Source organism: Bison bison, unplaced genomic scaffold (genome assembly GCF_000754665.1).
Source record: "Bison bison bison isolate TAMUID 2011002044 unplaced genomic scaffold, Bison_UMD1.0 scf7180017864215, whole genome shotgun sequence".
NCBI lineage: Eukaryota > Metazoa > Chordata > Mammalia > Artiodactyla > Bovidae > Bison > Bison bison.
The window spans coordinates 10475633-10495290 of NW_011494787.1; the positions used below are offsets into that span (position 1 = coordinate 10475633).

Here is a 19658-nt window from a genome sequence, read left to right on the forward strand (position 1 = left end):
GGAGATGGCTGTCTAGTCCATATGTCTTCAGGTCATCTTTCTTCTTTGTGACCAAATTGCCTCTTCACCTAAGGACATCAGTCATATCAGATAAGGGCCCACCCTATTGGTTTCATGGCCTTCCCAAGTGGCTCAGTGGTAAAGAATCTGCCTGGCAGGAGACGCCAGTTCCAACCCTGGGTCAGGAAGATCCCCTGGAGAAGGAAATGGCAGCCCACTCCAGTATTCTTGCCTGGAAAATTCCATGGTCAGAGGAGCCTGGCGAGCTACAGTCCATGGGGTTGCAAAAGAGTTGGACATGACTGAGCACACACTCAATGGCTTCATTCAATGTAATTACCTCTGTAGGGACTCTGTCTCCAAATACAGTCACATTCTGAGGTTTTAAGGATTAGTTAGTTCAACACATGAATTTATGGGGGGAAGGGGACTCAATTTAGCCCATGACAATATCCATTTCACCATGGCCTTTAATCTTCTCTAGCTGAGGAATATTTTATTCTTCTCTGGTATCTTATCTTTACACAAGATAAGAAAAAATCTGTGAAAAATAGTCACAGATTTTGGTTATAGAAGTGATGCCTTTAATAAATAAGTCGTTACACTTGCTGATTGATGATCAATCCCTGAAAGCCCCTGTTTCTTTCTTCCTTTCAAAAGCACTTTTCTTCTTTTTAAGAACAGATGACCTCACCTTTGAAGTTTCTTGGGTTTTATTTGTTTTTTCTTCTAGGGGATGCACCTCCTACCCCACAGACGAATTGCACTGACTTCCAGAATGCCAATCTCCTCCGAGGCACCAATCTCAAAGTCCAGTTTCTCCTCTTCACTCCTTTGGATCCCAGCTGTGGGCAGCTAGTGGAAGAAAGTAGTGACATCCAAAACTCTGGTTTCAATGCCACTCTAGGAACCAAGCTAGTTATCCATGGATTCAGGTGGGAGCCAACCAACCAGTAGGATCACCTCTGCTAGGAACTAGAAAATGACCCTCATGCCACAGGAAGTTAGTGGGGAGCAAGAGGAGAAATGGATTCACTGCCTGTCACAGGTCCCCTTGCTCACCTTCTGCTGGCGTTGAAGAGGTCTCATAGCAACACGAACACACAATGTGTTGCTCTTTCTTATTGGTCACATATGTTATTCCTCTGCTAAGTCTCATCTATATACTCTCAAACAGTAAATAAGAATGACCCAGGATAAGTAGCACATGAAGCCTCGATTTCCATGCCTGAATAAAAGGGAGGTTGTAAAAATGGTCTCAGTGATCCTTTCCTCCCTCAAGTGTGGGTTGCATGATTCATTTCAGCCAGTGAGGTCACAGGCTTTGTGCAATTGCTCAGGGGTAACATCATGGTGTTTTTATCCAGGGTTTTATTTCCTCTTCTTCACTTCTACCTGGGTTTCACAACCCAAGAAACTTCCATCATTCCCAGAGATTAGTGTTTCTCAGATACTACCCACTTCTTCAATTTCTTTGATGATCCACAGTCCAACTTTTGTTGTAATATATAGTCTCTGACTCCCAAATCAATCACCATCCTTCCTTCCAGCATCTTCTCTCCAAAATTCACTGACAATGCCAAAAACAGTAAAAAGTTGCTGGGAAGAGAAAGGGAGAGAATACGGTGAAACAGTAGCTAGAACTACTGAAACTGGGGGGAGACCCAGTGAAGAGGTGGACAGTGAGGCACTACACAAAGGATAATTGCTTCCTCATCTCTGGCTGGGTTCTCCCTGCCTCTCAAACCCCTGATCCCAGGGTCCCAGCAACATCCTCCCTTAGGCATTCCTTCCCACTCTTGGGCCAAAGTGTCTCCTCTGGCAAATCCTGCATTCAGCCACAATCCAAGGTACAGAGACACCTGCGACCTGGAGATAGCTGATGGACTGGAGAGCTCTGAAGCCTTGCTGTGCTGTCTGTTCCAGATGCCCCCAGGCCATATTCCCTGGTATACACCCGGGCTGGGCTCCTCTGTCCACATGAGCAAGCTCTGTGCCATGGAGAAGACTTCTTTCCCATTCCTAATCTCTTAGGAAAGCTTTCTGAAAATTTTCCTCTTCTTCTTTTCCTAGAAAAGTCCTATTATACTCTAAGTTCTAGAATAATAAAGAATATATCTCATTTTTCATTTCTCAGAAAGCACCTAACACATTGCCTGGTCCATTTGTTGCATGAAGAGTGAATGCATGAGCAAGTAAATGGAAACATCCCCAAGGAAGGTGTCTCTATTATAGAGTGAGAATTAAGATTGCAAATCTTGAACTGTAATACACAAAGCTGTCTTTTCTTTCCCATGAGTAACACAAGCAGGGTCAGCACATGTGGTCCATGTGATTTATGCATTGCACAAGGGTACCTGACTGAGGGCCAGTGGGGCTGAACTCTGACCTGAGCTCTGAGCCCTGGCCCAAGGCTACATCCACCTGGAACAAAGGTACCTCTTTACAGTTTACCCACAGGCTCCACATGTGCAAGCAGGAGCCCTGCTAACTTCAGGATTATGTCCTCCTTATGCTCAAAGTGCTGCAGGATTTAGTGCTCATACTCCCCTCCACCCCCACCACACACACACACATGACTTTTTTCCTCTGGATTTGTTCTGTTTATAGAAACGTCATTGTAATTTCCATGACGATGAATACTGACTTGGAAGATAATTTTCCTATCCTTTCTTGGCCCCACATCTAGGGCTTTAGGAACAAAGCCTTCCTGGATTGATAGATTCATCGATGCCCTTCTGCGGGCAGCAGATGCTAACGTGATTGCTGTGGACTGGGTGTATGGCTCCACAGCTGCCTATTTCTCAGCCGTGGAAAATGTGATTAAGCTGGGACTCGAGATCTCTCGTTTCCTCCGTAAACTCCTGGTAGGTGTAGACGAGCTTAGGGTGAGTTCTGGCTGCTTATGGGGGAGCGAGAGCTCAGAAAGAAAGAAATAACACATGAGGAGGAGCTTTAGAGAGGAAGCAGAGCCACCGGTAGTCTGTGGGTCTTTGGTTCAGATCTCACCTTTACCACTTACTGTGCTGACGTCAGGGGGGCTTTGAACCTCTCTGAGCCTCTTGCTGCTCCTCTGTAAGATGGGCCACTGCATGTTACATAGCGGGTGCTGATAGCTGGCCCTTCTATGCTTTCAGGAGGAAATGGCTGTGGTCATGTCTCACACACCTTGGGCACCAAAAGGAAAGTGAATGGGTTGTCCAGGTGGGGAGCCCAGGGAGAGGGCAAGTGATTAACACGGTGAGATTCTGCACTTTCTCCCCAGAGCATGTGTGGCTGGTATGTCGTGCCCAAGACCCTCTGCTTCTGATGCCTCGGAGAAAATTGTTACCCTTGTAAGGTCAGGGGCTGGGGTGGCCCAAATGTAACTCACTGAAAATGCCTGTTCTAGGCGCTGGGTGTGTCAGAGTCCTCAATCCACATCATCGGCATCAGCCTGGGGCCCATGTAGGGGGCATGGTAGGACATTTCTACAATGGACAGCTGGGACGGATCACAGGTAACATTCTTCCCTGACCATTCTCCGGTTTAGAGAGAGAGAACATGCCTGGAAGAGCGTTTGCTAAGGCAGGCAGAGGGAAGTGTGTTGGGCCTTTGTTCTTATGATCAAGTCATTGATTACCACTAAAATTTACCTATTGTGGCCATTTTGGATAAGATGGTATTGTGTTGTTATTGCATGATCTCTAGTGTCAGTGTCAGAGGCCACCTATTTCTTTCTGAGCCTCAGTTTCTACAACTCTAAAATGGGTTGTAACAGCTCCTATCTCCTTGGCCACTGTGGAAATCACCTTTACACAGTGTTTCTAAATAGTTGCACAGTGCTGGGAATTTTATGCTTCAGGAACTACCCTCAATCAGTAAGAAGCCAGAGCTGTATGGTAAATACTCTGGCTTCCTGGCACTTCAGTGGGACAATTCTGAGTTGTGTTTTGCAGAGTCCTGCAGGGAGACCCCAGTGGGATGAGACTCAAAGTGATAGTCTATTCATTTAAATTGTCTTTCATTCTCTGACTTTTTTCCACTCCCTCATGATCCTTTCTGTGTGTGCATGCTAAGTCAGTCATGTCTGATTCTTTGTGACCCCGTGGACTGTAGCCCGCCAGACTCCTCTGTCAATGGGATTATCCCAGCAAGAATACTGGAGTGGGTTGCCATTCCCTTCTCCAGGAGACCTTCCCTATCCAGGGATTGAACCTGTGATTCTTATGTCTCCTGCATTTACAGGCGAGTTCTTTACCACTAGCACCAGCTGGGAAGTCCATGCTTTCGGTGATTTTCTCCCAAATAAGCTACTTGCACTTTACATACTTGTCTCACAGTCTGCTTTTTTGGGTGGAATAGGGAGGGATCCAAGGTAAGGCTGGGAGAGAGTAATATTTACTTCACTCTATCATTGTAAAGGGGCTTCCCAGGTAGCATTAGAGGTAAAGAACCCTCCTGCCAGTGCAGGAGATATAAGAGATGTGGGTTTGATTCCTGTATCAGGAAGATACCTTTGGAGGAGGGCATGGCAACTCACTCCAGTATTTTTGCCTAGAGAATCCCATGGACAGAGGAGCCTGGTGGGCTACAGTCCATGGGATCACAATAAGTTAGACACAACAGAAGCAACTTAGCATGCATGCACACACGTTGTTGTAAGGACTAGAATGTGTGAAGTTGCCCAGCACAAGGCCTGGCACATAGTAGCTACTCAAAACATTACAGCCATTGTTATTACTACATGAGGATAAATATTACTGACATTAACCCTTGCCAAATGGTTGGAGTTAGCAAGTTCATTTCAGAGCCAGAGGAACTGGGTCATGAAGAAGTTAGAGTTCTCTCTACTCAACAGGTTAGGGTTCCCTGGGAAAGGTAGTCCTGAGCTAGTTCTCTCACCTTTGGGTCCTTGTTGGGGGATTCTGATCTGAACAATAAGGGTTGCCCATGTAGGTGTGCAGTGGATCCATAAGAGTTCTTGTGGCTGAGATGACAGGGCCCCTCACATGTCTGTCCTTGCAGGCCTGGACCCCGCTGGACCAGAGTACACCAGAGCCAGCCTGGAGGAGCGTCTGGACCCTGGGGATGCCCTCTTCGTGGAAGCCATCCACACAGATACAGACAGTGAGCTTGGGGGGCGGGGGGGGGCGGGAATGAGCACAGGGCAGAGGCTAAGAGGCGGACATTTATCGGAGTGGCCCTAGGAGGAGACTTCTTCCCCTCTGAGTTTCTATTGCAGTGAGGAGTTTATCAGCATGATCTCAAAAGTCTCTTCCAGCCCTATCTTGCTCTGGGACTGAGATGAAATGATTTTATTTTTAGCCAGCATGAGACAGAAGGATTCTCATTTGTGGACCAAAACTGTTTAGTCATGAGTCTCACTCTGATTCAACACTAAGCCGCATCTGAGGTAGTGTTTGGAGGGCACTTCTGCCTGGCAGGCACACGGGAAACTCAGGCTGCTTTTTCAGGGTGAACATGCCTTGCCCCGGGGACACTGGGGCATTCTACTCCTGGGGCAGATGCTCAAGCCTGTCAGAACTTCTATCCTTCCCAGGAGATGAGGCCAGCCCTCAGTCCAGTGAAGAGTGAGAATTGCCGCCTCCAATAATGACAGACACAGGCAAGAACCCCCAATTCTGAATCTATCATAACCAGCAGGCACTCCTCCTCATTTCTGCTGCTGCTGCTGCTAAGTCGCTTCAGTCATGTCTGACTCTTCGAAACCCCATGGACTGCAGCCCACCAGGCTCCTCCGTCCATGGGATTTTCCAGGCAAGAATACTGGAGTGGAGAAGCCATTGCCTTCTCCTCATTTCTACTCAATGTCAAATGCCCACAGAGTCTAGTGCCAGGCCCTGTGCTCAGGGTGTTGGGTACAAGAAAAAATTACATCTGTCTCTGACCACGAGAGTTTGCAATTCAACTGAGAAACAACCGTGTCTCATTTGGCTAGAAGCCTTTTTAGCATCCCAGACTCACAGATTCATGATTCTAGAAGAAGTTCATGTAGTCATATAACTCAACCCTCTCTTCCACCTCCATTCCACAGATAAGAAAACAAAGTCCATAGCCCTCTGCTTAGTTATTAAGTTAATTAACCATGTTAATTAGCAATGTTAGCCCTTTATGTTCCTAAATTTGCTAAATAGGTGACCCATTGGTCCCTATTTACTTCTCCTAGGCCTCTCAGTCCCCTTCAAAGTTGTAGCCACTACCTGATATGATAAAAGAAAAAGTTTTTCTTTTTTTGATAAAAAAATAACTTCCATTTATTCAGTTAGTCTTGATTGATCTATGTAGCAGGCACTAAGAATACTGCAATGCACAGGGCACCACATGGAACTTTCAGGCTAATAGGGAAAGCATTTGTTCACTGATTTGTTCAATAAATAAGTATTTGGTACTAACATAGGCTAGGTACCGTAGAGTAGGGAGAAGACGGGTAAAGGCCCTGCCTTAGTGGAGCTTACATACAAGTCAATAGACAAGATAATTCTACCTCGTGATTATGATAATGAGGGATATGGGAGAAGCGTATGTGACTTGGCAGGGGGTGTGGGGTCTACTTCAGATAGGATTATTGAGGAAAATCCATCCAAGGAGGTGATGTTTGAGGTGAGATTTCATGGATGAGAATGAGCCAGCACTGGAAAGAGCTGGGAGAAGACCATTATAGATGGGGAGGACAGCCAAAATGAAAGCCTTATGGTGGGTAAGGGCGGGAAGGAGAACCATGTAGTTAGCATGCAGTGAGTCATGTGATGAGAAAATGGAGCAGGACCAGACTGGACATGGCAGGGAGTTTACATCTTATTCTCTGATCAATGAGAATAGGGCAGCGATTTGGATTCCTTTAAAAGATGACTCTGCTGGGCAGAGCGTGGACTGGAGGTGGGCAGTAAAGGAAGGCCCTTTGGAAGGTGTTTGCAGTGGTGGCCTGGATGAGGGGGCAATAGTGGCTGAGACAAAGGTGGTGGGAGTAGAGATGGAGAGAAGCAGAAGGATTCAAAATATATTATGGAGGTACAACTGACCTGACATGATGGGCAAGGAGGCATTCTAGGTCATCACTTAAACCCTGGATAGATGACGTTAAAACAGTAACACACACTCCACTGCTTGCAATTGTGACAAATAATATGACAGAGAAAGTCATGGTTTTTGGCAGCTGAATTGGACTGATTTTGAGGGGTCAGATATCGCCACACTGATGGGATAAAGGCTACTATGTCACAAACTCATCTCTTTGTAGTCAGATTATATTTCTTCTAAGTCATAGAAGCACAAAAGCATGTAAGAGACTGGAAATGTCGTCTCACACATATATATCTGAACTGTTACTTAAAATAGAAACTATCCAACAAGGAAATTTACCAAGCTTATTATAACATTTACTGATTCATAAAAACTTAAGGGATATTTTTCTTGATTTTATTAGGCAAATATGAGTATCTTCTTATGAATTTATTCTTAGCTTCCTTTCAGCATGACAAAACCTCTTAGAAAACCATCTAAGGGCTAGTTAGTTCTGTCATCTTCTAGCATTTAGGAATAAGTGGGCCCCCATTCAGCACAGAGAAGGGGTGGGTGCCCAAGGTCAGACTTCAGACTCTGTGGCCAGTAAACCCTGCTATGGGGACCTGGAAAATGGCCCCTGAAGGAAGAGGGTAACAAGGTTCTGCCTTCTTGCAGATTTGGGCATTCGGATTCCTGTTGGACATGTGGACTACTTCATCAATGGGGGCCAAGACCAGCCTGGCTGTCCCACTTCCATTTATGCAGGTCAGAAAGCCAGAAATACTCAGTGTTTGGCTGCTCCAGAGACTGGACTTTATCAACAGGTTTTGTGTTGAGTCAGCCAGTGTGAGCCACAGGAGTCTTCCTGACAGTGTCCTTTGCTATGTCCCATCAAGCTTACTCAGCACTTATTGAATGGATGTCTATGGAGACAAGGAATTCTAGGGGAAGACTGCCTGAAATTAAAAGACTGCTCCATATTTAGGTTCCCTCCCTATGTCTTAGGCCCTACCATCATCCACCATCCCTCAACCAATAACCTCTCTTCTTCCTGGGCCCCACTTTGTGGCAGAGTCCACACCAGCTACATCCTTTGCAGTGCCGTGTTGTGTCAGAACCAGGCTGATGCACCCAAAGCTAGCTAGCTGAAGGTTCAGTTCACTGCACGACCATTTCCCCAAACTAACTAAATTTAAGTTCTCCAAAATTGCTTTCAAGATAATCTTCTTGAATACATTCAATGAATATACATATCTTCTCTTCTAAGTTTTCTCTTCTGGAATGTTCTTTTTGGATGTATTGCTTATGTTCTTAGCATAATTTTAAACAATTTTAAATTTATCAAAAGCTAAGCATTAAGGGTTGTTTAGTCTTCTTATATTCTTCTCATGAATGTAGCTAACCTATCAACATTTCATACAGGAGTTTTGATTTCTGAATACTATGTTTTTAACCTTTTCCTGCTTTACCAAAATTTTATCATTTTAAAGATTCTTTTGACAATCGTGTTGAGTAACCACTAATCCAACTTATCAAATTCACTGATTTTCCAAATCATGTTTCTTTTAATAATTCATAATTTTTTCAGCAATTCTGATCAGATTGGATGGTTTGATTTTAATGGCTTTTGAAAATTTCTTTGCATTTTAGTTGGTCACTTTCAATTTTTTTCTTCATAACACAATTTGAGAAGGGTTTAGTTTGTGTCTTCCAGCTCCCTGTTGTAGCTAGAAGGGGGTTGGCCACGGACAGTGTCCCAACTATGGGGGAAGGGAAAATCCGCACACAGCTCAGGCTTGGTTCTGGTCCCGGTGAGGGGGTCCCAAGGTGAAGGCAGAGTATGAAGACCTTAAATGCTGGAGTTATGGCTCACTATGGACCTCCTAGCCCCAGCAAATTCATTCAGTGTGAATTATCACAAATTTTAAAATAGTCAACAACAACAATAACGAGAAACCAAGTGTTTGTTGTGTTGGGACATTTGGCAGATTCAGTGTGTCAGTCATTGGGTTGGCTTTCATAGATGGACCACGAGCTGCTGCTGACTCCCTCGATTGTCTCTTTATTGGATTGGGTTTAATGAGGTTGAATAAAATTGGTTGTGTGGGTGATGCTGAAGAAGGCAAAAATGTGCAGACCAATATCCATTTTGAGAAGTAGGGTCAGGATCGCCAACTGTTCATATGCTCCCATTTTCCAAAAGAGAATCTGCATGACCATGGAAGAATGGGTCTCTAAGTAAGCAATTTTATTGGTAAGTTAAGCTTAGTTAAAAGAAAAAAAAAAGAATCAATTCGAAAAAAATTAAAAACCATGTTCATCAATATTTCAAAAATGTGGCTCGGGGGGATATCCCATGTATTTATAGCCTGTTGGACTATAACGTTCAATAGAGTTACAGTAAGTAGCATGGAGGGAGTTTCCATGTGTCTTGAACTGAAACCTTGGTTGTGTCTTTTGGCCTTGTTCAGGCTACAGTTATCTGATCTGTGATCATATGAGGGCTGTACACCTCTACATCAGCGCCCTGGAGAACTCCTGTCCACTGGTGGCCTTCCCTTGTACAAACTACAAGGACTTCCTTGCTGGACAGTGTCTGGATTGTTTCAACCCTTTTCTTCTTTCCTGTCCAAGAATCGGTAAATGCTCCTCTTTTGACTCCCTCTGACAACTTGGGAGAGTCCAAGCCTTGACACCTCTTCAAGTCCTGATCTCCCATGGTCAAAAAGTCTTTTCAAGCGGGGTAAAGAAAATTTAAGTAATGTTCAAAATTCAGCTAGAAGGTGTTCTCGCCTTGAAGGTGGCCTTTAGCTTGCTGTGTCCCACCCCCCGCCCTCTGTAGTGCTTCCTGATGCCGTATGCACTCTGTGCACACCCTTCACACACACCGAGACCCTGACCCGCAAGTCCACCTCAGGATGCTCTCCAGAAGCATCAGTGTGGTCCAGACCCCCTGCACCCACTCTTGCACCTGATGCACACCACAGTCTTTGTGCACCATGGTCTTCCGTGCTAGGCCAGCCGTTCTCCAGTTCCTGATAGGCTTGAAATCCAAGTGCTATGGGGAAATCCCTAAGACTGGCACACATTGCCTGCCTTAGAGGTGTGAGGCCACGTGCCAGCTGGAGGGATTCCTAATTGCTGATTGACCTGGACACATTCCTGGAGGATCCAGGCTAGTCTGGAGAGAATGGCTCGGGAAGGCTGAGGGATCCAGCCTCAGTTCACCCTGTGCAGATCATTGTTGTGAATATCCTGGGGTTATCCAGCCTGAAGGGTTCCAGGAGAAACTCCTGGGTAATGTGTGGTTCCTCCCCCTCCTTCACTCTCCCACTTCCCACCCTCCAGCTGCCACTCAGAACTGCAGCAGCCTGCCATTGCTTATATGAATGAAATGAATATCAGCTTGACAAAATGTTAAAGTAGGTGTGGTTTCCCATAATAAAGCAAAACAACATTACTTCCTGCTCATCAGGCATATGTCACTGTTTCCCACGCATGTGATGGACCAGATGGTTAACAACCACTTTACACTCTCTGCTCAGCCTCATCTCCCACGAGATTTTCCCTTTTTCCTAAACACCTCAGGGATGCTAACTACTCATACTTCCAAGAATATTTTTCATGTTTCCTCACCCAATATCCCTTTGCCCAGACTATACTTTCTGCTTGGAAAGCCCTTCTCCAACTTATCAACCATTTTCTTAAGCTCAAACACTTCCTGTGCTCCAATGCACAGGATACAAATACCACTAAAAGAACTGTCATATAGATTGTCTTGCAAGTTGGAGACATCATTTCATAATTTCATATACATACCCCTTGGGAGTGGGCCAGATAATCTAAAGAATGTATCTGCTGTCTACTTGTGTGTTTATCCCTGTCTGGATGGAGTTGCTGTATTCCAGGACTCACTACAGTTGTTTGTAGAATGAACGGGTGCATGAATTAATCACTGAAAGGCTGGGTGCCACCGAACCCTGAAATGGCCTCCTCAGGGCCCTGCTGTCTTTGCTTCTTTATCTCCAGGGCTGGTGGAACAAGGTGGTGTCAAGATAGAGCCACTTCCCAAGGAGGTGAAGGTCTACCTGCTGACCACTTCCATGGCTCCGTATTGTGGTGAGTAGGGAGGAACGCCCTGCTCACCTCTGCCAGTTTGCTGACCTGCTGAGTCCAGGGCTCCATCCTGGGCTATGTCCAGCCCAGTGTGGTAGCCAAAGTGGGAGGTGAAGAACGGGGGCAAAAAGGTCATGGAAAGTGAGAGGTGGAGGGCAGCATCTCCTGGGCTTAGATAGAACCCAGACTCATCAGAGCCAGCCCAAATCATTGCTCCATGGATAAGAACCTGGGGGCATCTTATCCTTCGGTCAGTATACTGACCTTCATTCCTCCTACCCCACCATGGAATCCTGCCCTCCAGTGTGGGCTCTCCCTCTAGGGTGGTATTTGGGAGAACCTTTTGGGTTTCTTCTTCCTGCACACATTTCCCCCTCCTCATTGCCCACCCAGCGTGTCTCCACTCTAGCAGCCTTCCTACGTCAGGGTTCATGAGGAATACTGAACCTTCACATATATATTTCAACTGTTTACTGTGGCTCCTAACCACTGCATTTCACTGAAGCTAAGATGCCAGTGATCGTGAATGATGACTAATGTGAGAGAAAAGGGTGTCTTAGAATCTATAACATAAATTAAAGGCCAAACCATCCTCCTTCCTATAGTATTTGCATCTTATCTAGGTTGGCTATACTTCCTAATTTTTTTTTTATCCTGGAGTCCTGTCTGCTTTATTGTGTGTTCAGAATAGAAGTATGCTGGTTTGGGTGGGAAATTATATGACCACCCTAATTCTAAACGATTTTTTGATCACTGGTGTCTGGCTGATTGTTGGAGGGATCTTTGTGGCCATACCTTCCTGGTAGAGCCTGAAGTTCAGGCTCTGTGGTCACCCAAACCTGAATTGTTCTCGAATTCTCTGTTTACCTGCTGTGTGGTCAGGAGCAGCAAGTTCCTTAATCTTTCTGAACTTCTACATACTTATGTGGAAAACAGTCCTTATTTCAAAGAATTAATTGTGAGGATAAAATAAAATACGTAGTACACAGGCAAACACTGCACAGTGACTGGATTCAGTAAGAATAATTCCCTTCCCTCTGACAATGGGAGAATTTGGAAGCTGAGATGAGGGTGTTTGTAACTTCATTCGAGAGAATTCATGGCTACTTCTTAAGAATAAAGTGGGTCAGCTGTGGGCTTTTCACATCCATCCTCTCCTCTGACAACCCAGCCCCGAACAGTTGTATGCCCAAGGCTCCATGGGAGGGTGAAGAAGTCAGGATTCAACTCCGGTCTTCTGACTTCAAAATCTTTACCCTTTCCACGCCATCATCGCTTGCCTCCACCACTCATATCTCTGACCCCTCTTCCGAGAACCTGCTCTTTCCAGTCGTCTTTCTCAGTTACTCTTGGGTCCTTGCCGCTGCTCAGAGGTCAGCCTGAGGCAGGATGCTTTGTCTGGGTCAGAGGCAGGGCTGCAGGGACCCGACTTCCCATTTCTACTTCCAGCTCCAGGGCAGCTTTGTGGTGCCGCCTCCCCGTCTAGACAGCCAGGGAGCCTGAGACACACCTGAAGGTTGAAGGCATTTTTAGATCCCTGCTGAGGGGAATTCACTGAACCAGACTTTTTCTGTTTCATATTTGTTGTGAGATCCCCTCCCCATTGCCCCAGAAGTATGGTTATGTCTGTTCAAAGACCTCAGAGGGGCCTGCATCCTCTGAGCCTTCCATTCTGAGCATCAGAGTTGGGCCTCTCCTCTCCTGGTGGGAGGGTATGGGTCGCCCACCTGGTACCATCCATCTCATCCACTCCCAGGTCTCTGTGGCACCGAGCTCCCACTCCCCAGCACTCTGACCTGCCTCAGCCTCAGCACTGCTCACTAGGACAGCTGTCACCCTTGGCTTCTGCCAGGCAGGTGCCAGCATGGACAGAGAATCTGCTCCCAAAAAATCATTTTTCCAAAAATACTATTTTCCTCTTGTAGAGCAACGTTTCACCCAAAGTGTTTTCTCTCCATCACCCCGTTCCTCACAGTGTACTGTGAGGTGATGTTGGGGGTTACTGATTGCACATGAAGGAAGTGAGGCACAGAGAGGTTTGGTGACTTAGGCAAGACAACACAACTGGTGAGCGGCAGGGCCTCAGCTTGGATCCAGTTCTCCTGGCAAACCACCCAGGGCTCGTGTGCTGTTGCCCTTGTCACGCCGAGAGCAGGTAGGAATTTCACTACCAGTTTCCATCCACCAATGTTAGCAGACCTGGCCCTCCTAGGGCTTCCAGAGTAATCAGAGAAGAGATAAGCAGAACCTTAGGAAACTGTCTGGATCACTGATATCTGCTGGTAAAGTGATATATCCAACTCAGCACAGAGAATTAGATTCCTAGAGCTATGTAAGGTAGACTTTTTTTTTTTTCCACATTGTGATTATCCACTCCTGTTCAGCCCTTGCCCGTCAACATAACACACTGCATCCACAGTAAACAACCAAGAAAGAGAGACAGGGGGGACGTGGCAGCTGATGTTCTCCTCTGTGGAGGGGCAGAGTGCAGTGCTCTCCTGTCTTCTTGTGGGTTCTTGGCAGGAGTCCAGTTGCTAACCCCATGAGCCTATATGGATCACATCATTACTTCAACTTGGGCTGTCTCCCTAAATCCACTTAGTCCCTCCTCCCAATATTCACCCATAAAACAAACAAATGAAAAAGTACAGGTAGGGGAGAGGTGAAGGACTACCTCTCTAGCTATGTCCCAACCACCAAAGGAGTCTGTGAAAATGCTCAGAGACCAAAGTCAGAGCCAGGGGCCGCCAGATGGGCTTACCCTATTGAGGAAGGGCTAGGGTGTTGGGGAAGCTGCAATCCTTCTTAACCTCTCTTGACAGAGGGACCGCAGACGAGGGGTATCACCATGAACCAGGCTGCTCACCCAGTCTGTGCAGACAATACCAGCTTTGAGATCCCCAGTTTCAGTGCTGCCCAGGAGGGAGGAGATGCCACACAGGACCCTAGCCACCACACGGAGGGCCACAGTCGTCTCCTGCACACATGGTGTATTTCCTGACACTGTGCGCGTGCTAGCGGGGAGGGGCGTTGCTATATTTTATGAGTTAATTATTTAGTATAAGATAGACACTGGTTTTCAGAATCACACCATCAGGATAATGTTGCCAAACAGAGAGGAGAAGCACATTCTAGGAGTACAAGTAATAATAAAAACTATCACGTATTGAATGATTCCTAGGCACTGACACTGTCTAAGGACTTTATATGTATTAACTCATTTAATTCTCATTCAGAACTGTGAGGTATGTAATTTTGTTATCCCAATTTACACTTGGCAACAGAGGATGATATAGTTAAGATAGCATCACCGACTCAAAGAACAAGAATTTGAGCAAACTCCAGGAGATTGAAGGACAGGGAAGCCTGGTATGCTACAGTCCATGGGGTCTCAAAGAGTAGAACACAGCTGAGCTGCTGAACACAATTTAGGTTTGAGGAAGCAGAGAACCTGTGATTGACTGTGCCCAGTCACACAGCTGCTAAGTGTTAGAGTGAGATTTCTAACTGCTGTGCTGCTCTCCGGGATTTTTTATGCATTGCACCCACCGACATCTGGCCCTGTTGTCTGCTCTGCTTTGGTTTCCCAGTGCATCACAGCCTCGTGGAGTTTCACTTGCAGGAGCCAAGAAACAAGGACACCTGCATCACGGTCACTTTCCTTAGCAGCAGTGTCACCTCCTCGGTCAAGATCACCATGTACGTAAGTGTCCCACGTGGCTGGTTTCTCTCCTATTTACATACATGCACAGACATCCCAGGACATGCTCTGTGTGGTCACTGATGGGTGGGCGGAGCCAACTGGGCTAGGGGTGGGGGTGAGGGTGGCACGTACCACAGATGGACCCACAGACACATGCCAGGCAACTGTTCCAGGTTCAGGATGAGTATTGGGCCCAAGCAGAGTGTATTCAGACAATAGCAGGCAGGCAGCAGTAAGGGGACATCCCAACAGAGGGGTGAGAATGTGGGGACTAGGCCCCTGACAGGACGTTGTGTCAGGAATTCAGGTAGGGGCATCAGAGATGCCAGCAAGTAGGAGGACCTTGGCCACTGGCCCAGGCAGGGCTGGTGAGAACCTGGGAAGCCCCTACTCCTGGGCGGAGGGATGGGGGAGTGAGGAGGGGGGCTATCAGAGTGAGTTACTAGAGCAGACTCCTAAGCAGAGGGTAACTTAGCCAGGGAGTGCCAGGTGAGGGCCAGCGGGGTTGATGCCCAGTGGTGCCAGTCCCTGGAACTGGGGCTGATTTCCTTCCTTTTGTGGAGTCACACTTGAGCCAAGCAGCTGGTGGGACCAGGCTTGAGGCGAGAGGGTGGAGAGCCTCAACTGTAGGGAGCTGCAATCCTGGCTGCTGCTGCTGCTACTAAGTCGCTTCAGTCATGTCCAACTCTGTGCGACCCCATAGACGGCAGCCCACTAGGCTCCTCTGTCCCTGGGATTCTCCAGGTAAGAACACTGAAGTGGGCTGCAATTTCCTTCTCCAATGGATGAAAGTGAAAAGTGAAAGTGAAGTCGCTCAGTCATGCCTGACCTTTAGCGACCCCATGGGCTGCAGCCTAACCAGGCTCCTCCGTCCATGGGATTTTCCAGGCAAGAGTAGGGGACAGCACCTCAGCCATGGTGCTTTTTTCTTTAAAAAGCCATTGATTAGTTACTCACAAGCGGCAGGAGGCAGACTAACCAGATACATCTCTGCCTCAGTCAGGGTTCAGTCTGGAAACTAGAGCCCAAGCCAGGCAGTCCAACAGAAGGAATTTAACACAGGGAGCTAATTACAAATATGTTGGGAGAACTGAAGATCCAACAGAGGATGGGGAAGCAATGCAGAGCTCAGCAATAGGAGTCACTCCCACTCCAGGGCTACAGGGACAAAGCCAGGTGGTGTTGGGAGAACCGAGTAGGGATCGGGGGTGGGAAGGGTAAATGATTGGCAGGAGCTCAGATTCACTGCCTGAAGCAGCCTCCCACTCATGCCTGGGAGCCTGAGGAAGGTAGCTTCCAGCAGGAGGGGTGCAGTGCAAACAGGGGTGTGATCAGTGCCCATACATGCAAATGCACAATTGTCAGCTGTGACAGGGGCTATGAGAACAAAGAAGATAGAGCCTGGCTAAGTGTGGAGAAATAATGTTTGAGTAGAGTTCTGAAGGGTTTGCAGGATCCTTCCCCCAAGACCATGGGTTCGTGAGATGTGACCCTGGGAGCAGTGGTATCAGGCATGGGGACAAAAGGCTGGGGAGGGGGGTTAGTCAGGGCCAGACCGTGCCACCCCTGGAGGACAGGAGAGGGACTTGGGGTTTTATCCTGAGAGCAGTTTGGAGAGCTGCTGGAAATTTTAAACAGGAGAGTGACAGGATCAGATCTGGGTTTGGAAACACTTCTCGGGCTTCAGGGATGCACATTAACTGTGCTGTCAGGGAAGATGAGTTTCCTCTTGGAGGAGTGCACGTCTGGGCTACCAAACACTCTGCCACCAGGCAGGGTTCCAACTCTCCCAGGCCACACAGCACAAGACAGAGGGCAGTCAGGACCCCACACAGCCCTGGGGTGCCCACGGAAGCCTTGCAGATGATAGCTGAGTAATTTTCATTAGATCAGTTCAAGATCATGTTAACTTCTACAAGTGTGTTTCTACCACCTCTCCAACCCACCTCTCTGTTGGGTAGATGAGCCAATACTTGCAGGAATCATGATAATGACTCTGGCTGATTGTTAGACTTACCTGGAGAGCTTTAAAGACTGCTGATAGCAAGCCCCGCCCCAGACCAGTCACAGTAGAATCTCCAGGCATGGCCTCACCTCCTACACTTTGAGAAGCTTCCTGAGTAATTGGAATGGATATCCCAAGATTTCTTCTTCTTCTCCCCGAAGAGACTTGCATTACTGTTTTGAAGAACATGATTACTTCAGTTCGTTGGGTTTTGTTTCTTCTTGCAGAACAGAAATTGAAAAGAAGGGAAGGGGGTTTATGTGTGGTCTTTCCCCTACTTTTTATAAATTTGTGAAACCCCAAGATTTCCTTCCAATTAGAAAATGGACCCAGGTCAAGTCCCCAGGCCACCACTCACAGTGTCCTTTATAGTCCTTCTAGTTTCCAAGCTTTCCATCCAAGCAGCCTCTTAAAGTGAACAGTTTTGTTATTTTTCCTCTGAAATAAACACTTTTGAAATCAAAAGAAAAAAAAATGGAATAGCTTTTATACAAAGTTTTATGGGATCTTCCTCAAAAGGACAAAACAAACTATATGACTAACCCTGGGTTAGAAAGTACACACAGAAGACATTTCCTCAGCACACAGAGGCCAGAAAGGAAAGGGAAACCATGCTCGGCTTAGACAACACCCGATGGCATTCTGAGGGCAAAGCAGCACCCTCGGGAGCTCCCTCTTTCTCACGGTCCCTCTTTCTGAGCCCAGAGGAGCCTGCCCCTGAGGGGCAGCTCAGGGCAGGGCACAGGGAGCAGGGGCTGAGGCTCAGACCTAGGGCTGGGTGACACCAAAGCCGCAGCCGGAAGGAGACCACACCTGGACTCCACCCCAGCTCTGATCGGCCTCAAGGCCTATTACTCTTGGCTGGAAAATCCCATGGACAGAGGAGCGTGGTTGGCTACAGTCCACGGGGTCGCAGAGTCGGACATGACTGAGCGACTTTACTTTCACACTTTCACACATTCATACTCAGTCTGAATAGAGAGAGTAGTCTTCACACAAAATTCTTGGAACTCAACATCCTAGAAGAGACCTCTGCTTCCAGCTAGATGGACCCGAGAGTAAATATCTTCACTAATCTGAATTTAGATCATCACTAACTAGGACCCTTACCCTGATGTGTAAATCCAGGACCTATTGCTTTGCTGCAGGGTCCACCTGTTTACTTTCCAAAAACAACACCTATTTTTTGCTTCATGTTCAAAGCTGTGGGTTGTGGGCGAGATGCTGGTAAGGATGATGCAGAGGACTGTGTGCCCACCTCCCAGGAACTAACTGACCAGGCTACCCACAGAGCCCATGGGAGCCAAGGGGAAGCCAAGGGGAAGCCAAGGTCAAACATGTGACAGTAAGTTACTTTCCCTTTCCCTTCCAGACCTAGACACCAGCGTGTTGGGAAAGGAGTCCTAGCTCACCCCAGCCCTCAGTGCCAGATAAACCAGGTGAAACTCAAGCTTCAGGCTTCCCACCGGGTTTGGAAAAAAGACCAGACGACCATCATCGGGAGGTTCTGCACTGCTCCTCTTCCTGTCAATGACAAGTAAGCCCCAGATCCACCCCACCCCAAACACAGCCACCAGGACCAAGGCTGACCTCAGATGTGACACTTGTTGAGGTGCAGTTTTATCATGAGGGTAAGCTTCCTTGATGGGGAGATGACAGACACCCAGGGTGTCCTGAACCTCCTGCAGGGCCATCTTGGGTTGGGATGCTAAGAAGCCAAAGAGGGTGGACTTTAATTCCCCATTCCCACTTTAATATAAGAAACTCCATTTTATCTATATGTTTTATGTATCTGTTCTATTTAGTTTCTCTGTAAAATTTTTTTGAAACAAAGATTGCTCATTGTATATTTCCTCTTCTTCAGCCTCTGCTGGTCACAGTCATGGGTGTGAATCTGGGATTCCTATCCCCTTTGCACCACCTCTAGCAGGCATTTGGAGTACGTCTTACCACACCTGGCCCTTGGAGGACAGGCGTGGACTCCTGTAGTAATCGTCCCATAGATGATTGTAGCTCTGACACCAGTGAAACACAAGGTCTCACAATTCTGAACCTTCTCTCCCGACCAGCCAGGAACCTGCCCTGAGCACACACCCTCTTGTTTCTCTTCTCTTGCAGCAAAAAGATGGTCTGCTTACCTGAGCCAGTGAACTTACAAGCAAGTGAGACTGTGTCTCATGACCTGAAAATAACCTGTATATAGTATATGGGCAGGATACAGCCCCCTGGATTGGGAGTGGGGGATGATGGGCATTCAACTTATTCTAAACCATTTAAGACTAAGAAAGAATGCAGAAGTCTTGTTTACTTTCTCCATAAATAGCCACCTTAGAGGGGAGAGAGGGGGCTCATTTTACAGAGCCTTATCTCCATTGTCAGTTGAAAGAGTTTTACAAAGATACCATTTCAACCTTCCTATTCATGCTTAACTGCAATTGCCCCATATGCTTGGACAACTGTACCTAGGATTCAGTAGAAACATATACAGGAGAAATACTTTCTTTTTTTTCAAATAAAACTATGGAATATCTGAATCATTCAATTGTTTTATTGGAATTAAATTCTGTTATGTACAAAACTGTGATTTACAATCTACATGATTGGAGAAAACATTAGATGCTGAATACTCTGCATTAAAATAGCAACTGAAAAGAAGTACTTGGTATAAGAGAGGGAATGGAGGATGGGGAGGAAGATGACACCATTCACCATCCCTTACCATTGCCTTCTCTGAGTATCTGGGAGGTTTCGGTAGCTCAGAGCAATCTTTGGGGAATATAGGCGGATTTTCTTTGGGTCAGTGTTTCTAAAACTTTGATCTTTATAAAT

At 46.8% G+C, this 19658-nt stretch overlaps 1 protein-coding gene across 1 annotated transcript in view; it reads left to right on the top strand.

The window, feature by feature from the left end:
- PLA1A (phospholipase A1 member A) overlaps positions 1 to 19407 on the top strand; it is a 27455-nt gene extending 8048 nt beyond the window's left edge. The window contains 11 exon segments of the mRNA XM_010845378.1: positions 734 to 935; positions 2690 to 2867; positions 3392 to 3434; positions 3437 to 3499; positions 5008 to 5109; positions 7681 to 7770; positions 9477 to 9644; positions 11035 to 11124; positions 14712 to 14820; positions 18202 to 18366; positions 18948 to 19407. Coding sequence (XP_010843680.1) covers positions 734 to 935; positions 2690 to 2867; positions 3392 to 3434; positions 3437 to 3499; positions 5008 to 5109; positions 7681 to 7770; positions 9477 to 9644; positions 11035 to 11124; positions 14712 to 14820; positions 18202 to 18366; positions 18948 to 19032 — 1295 coding nt within the window. The 3' untranslated portion in view covers positions 19033 to 19407.
- Positions 19408 to 19658: the final 251 nt, after the last annotated feature.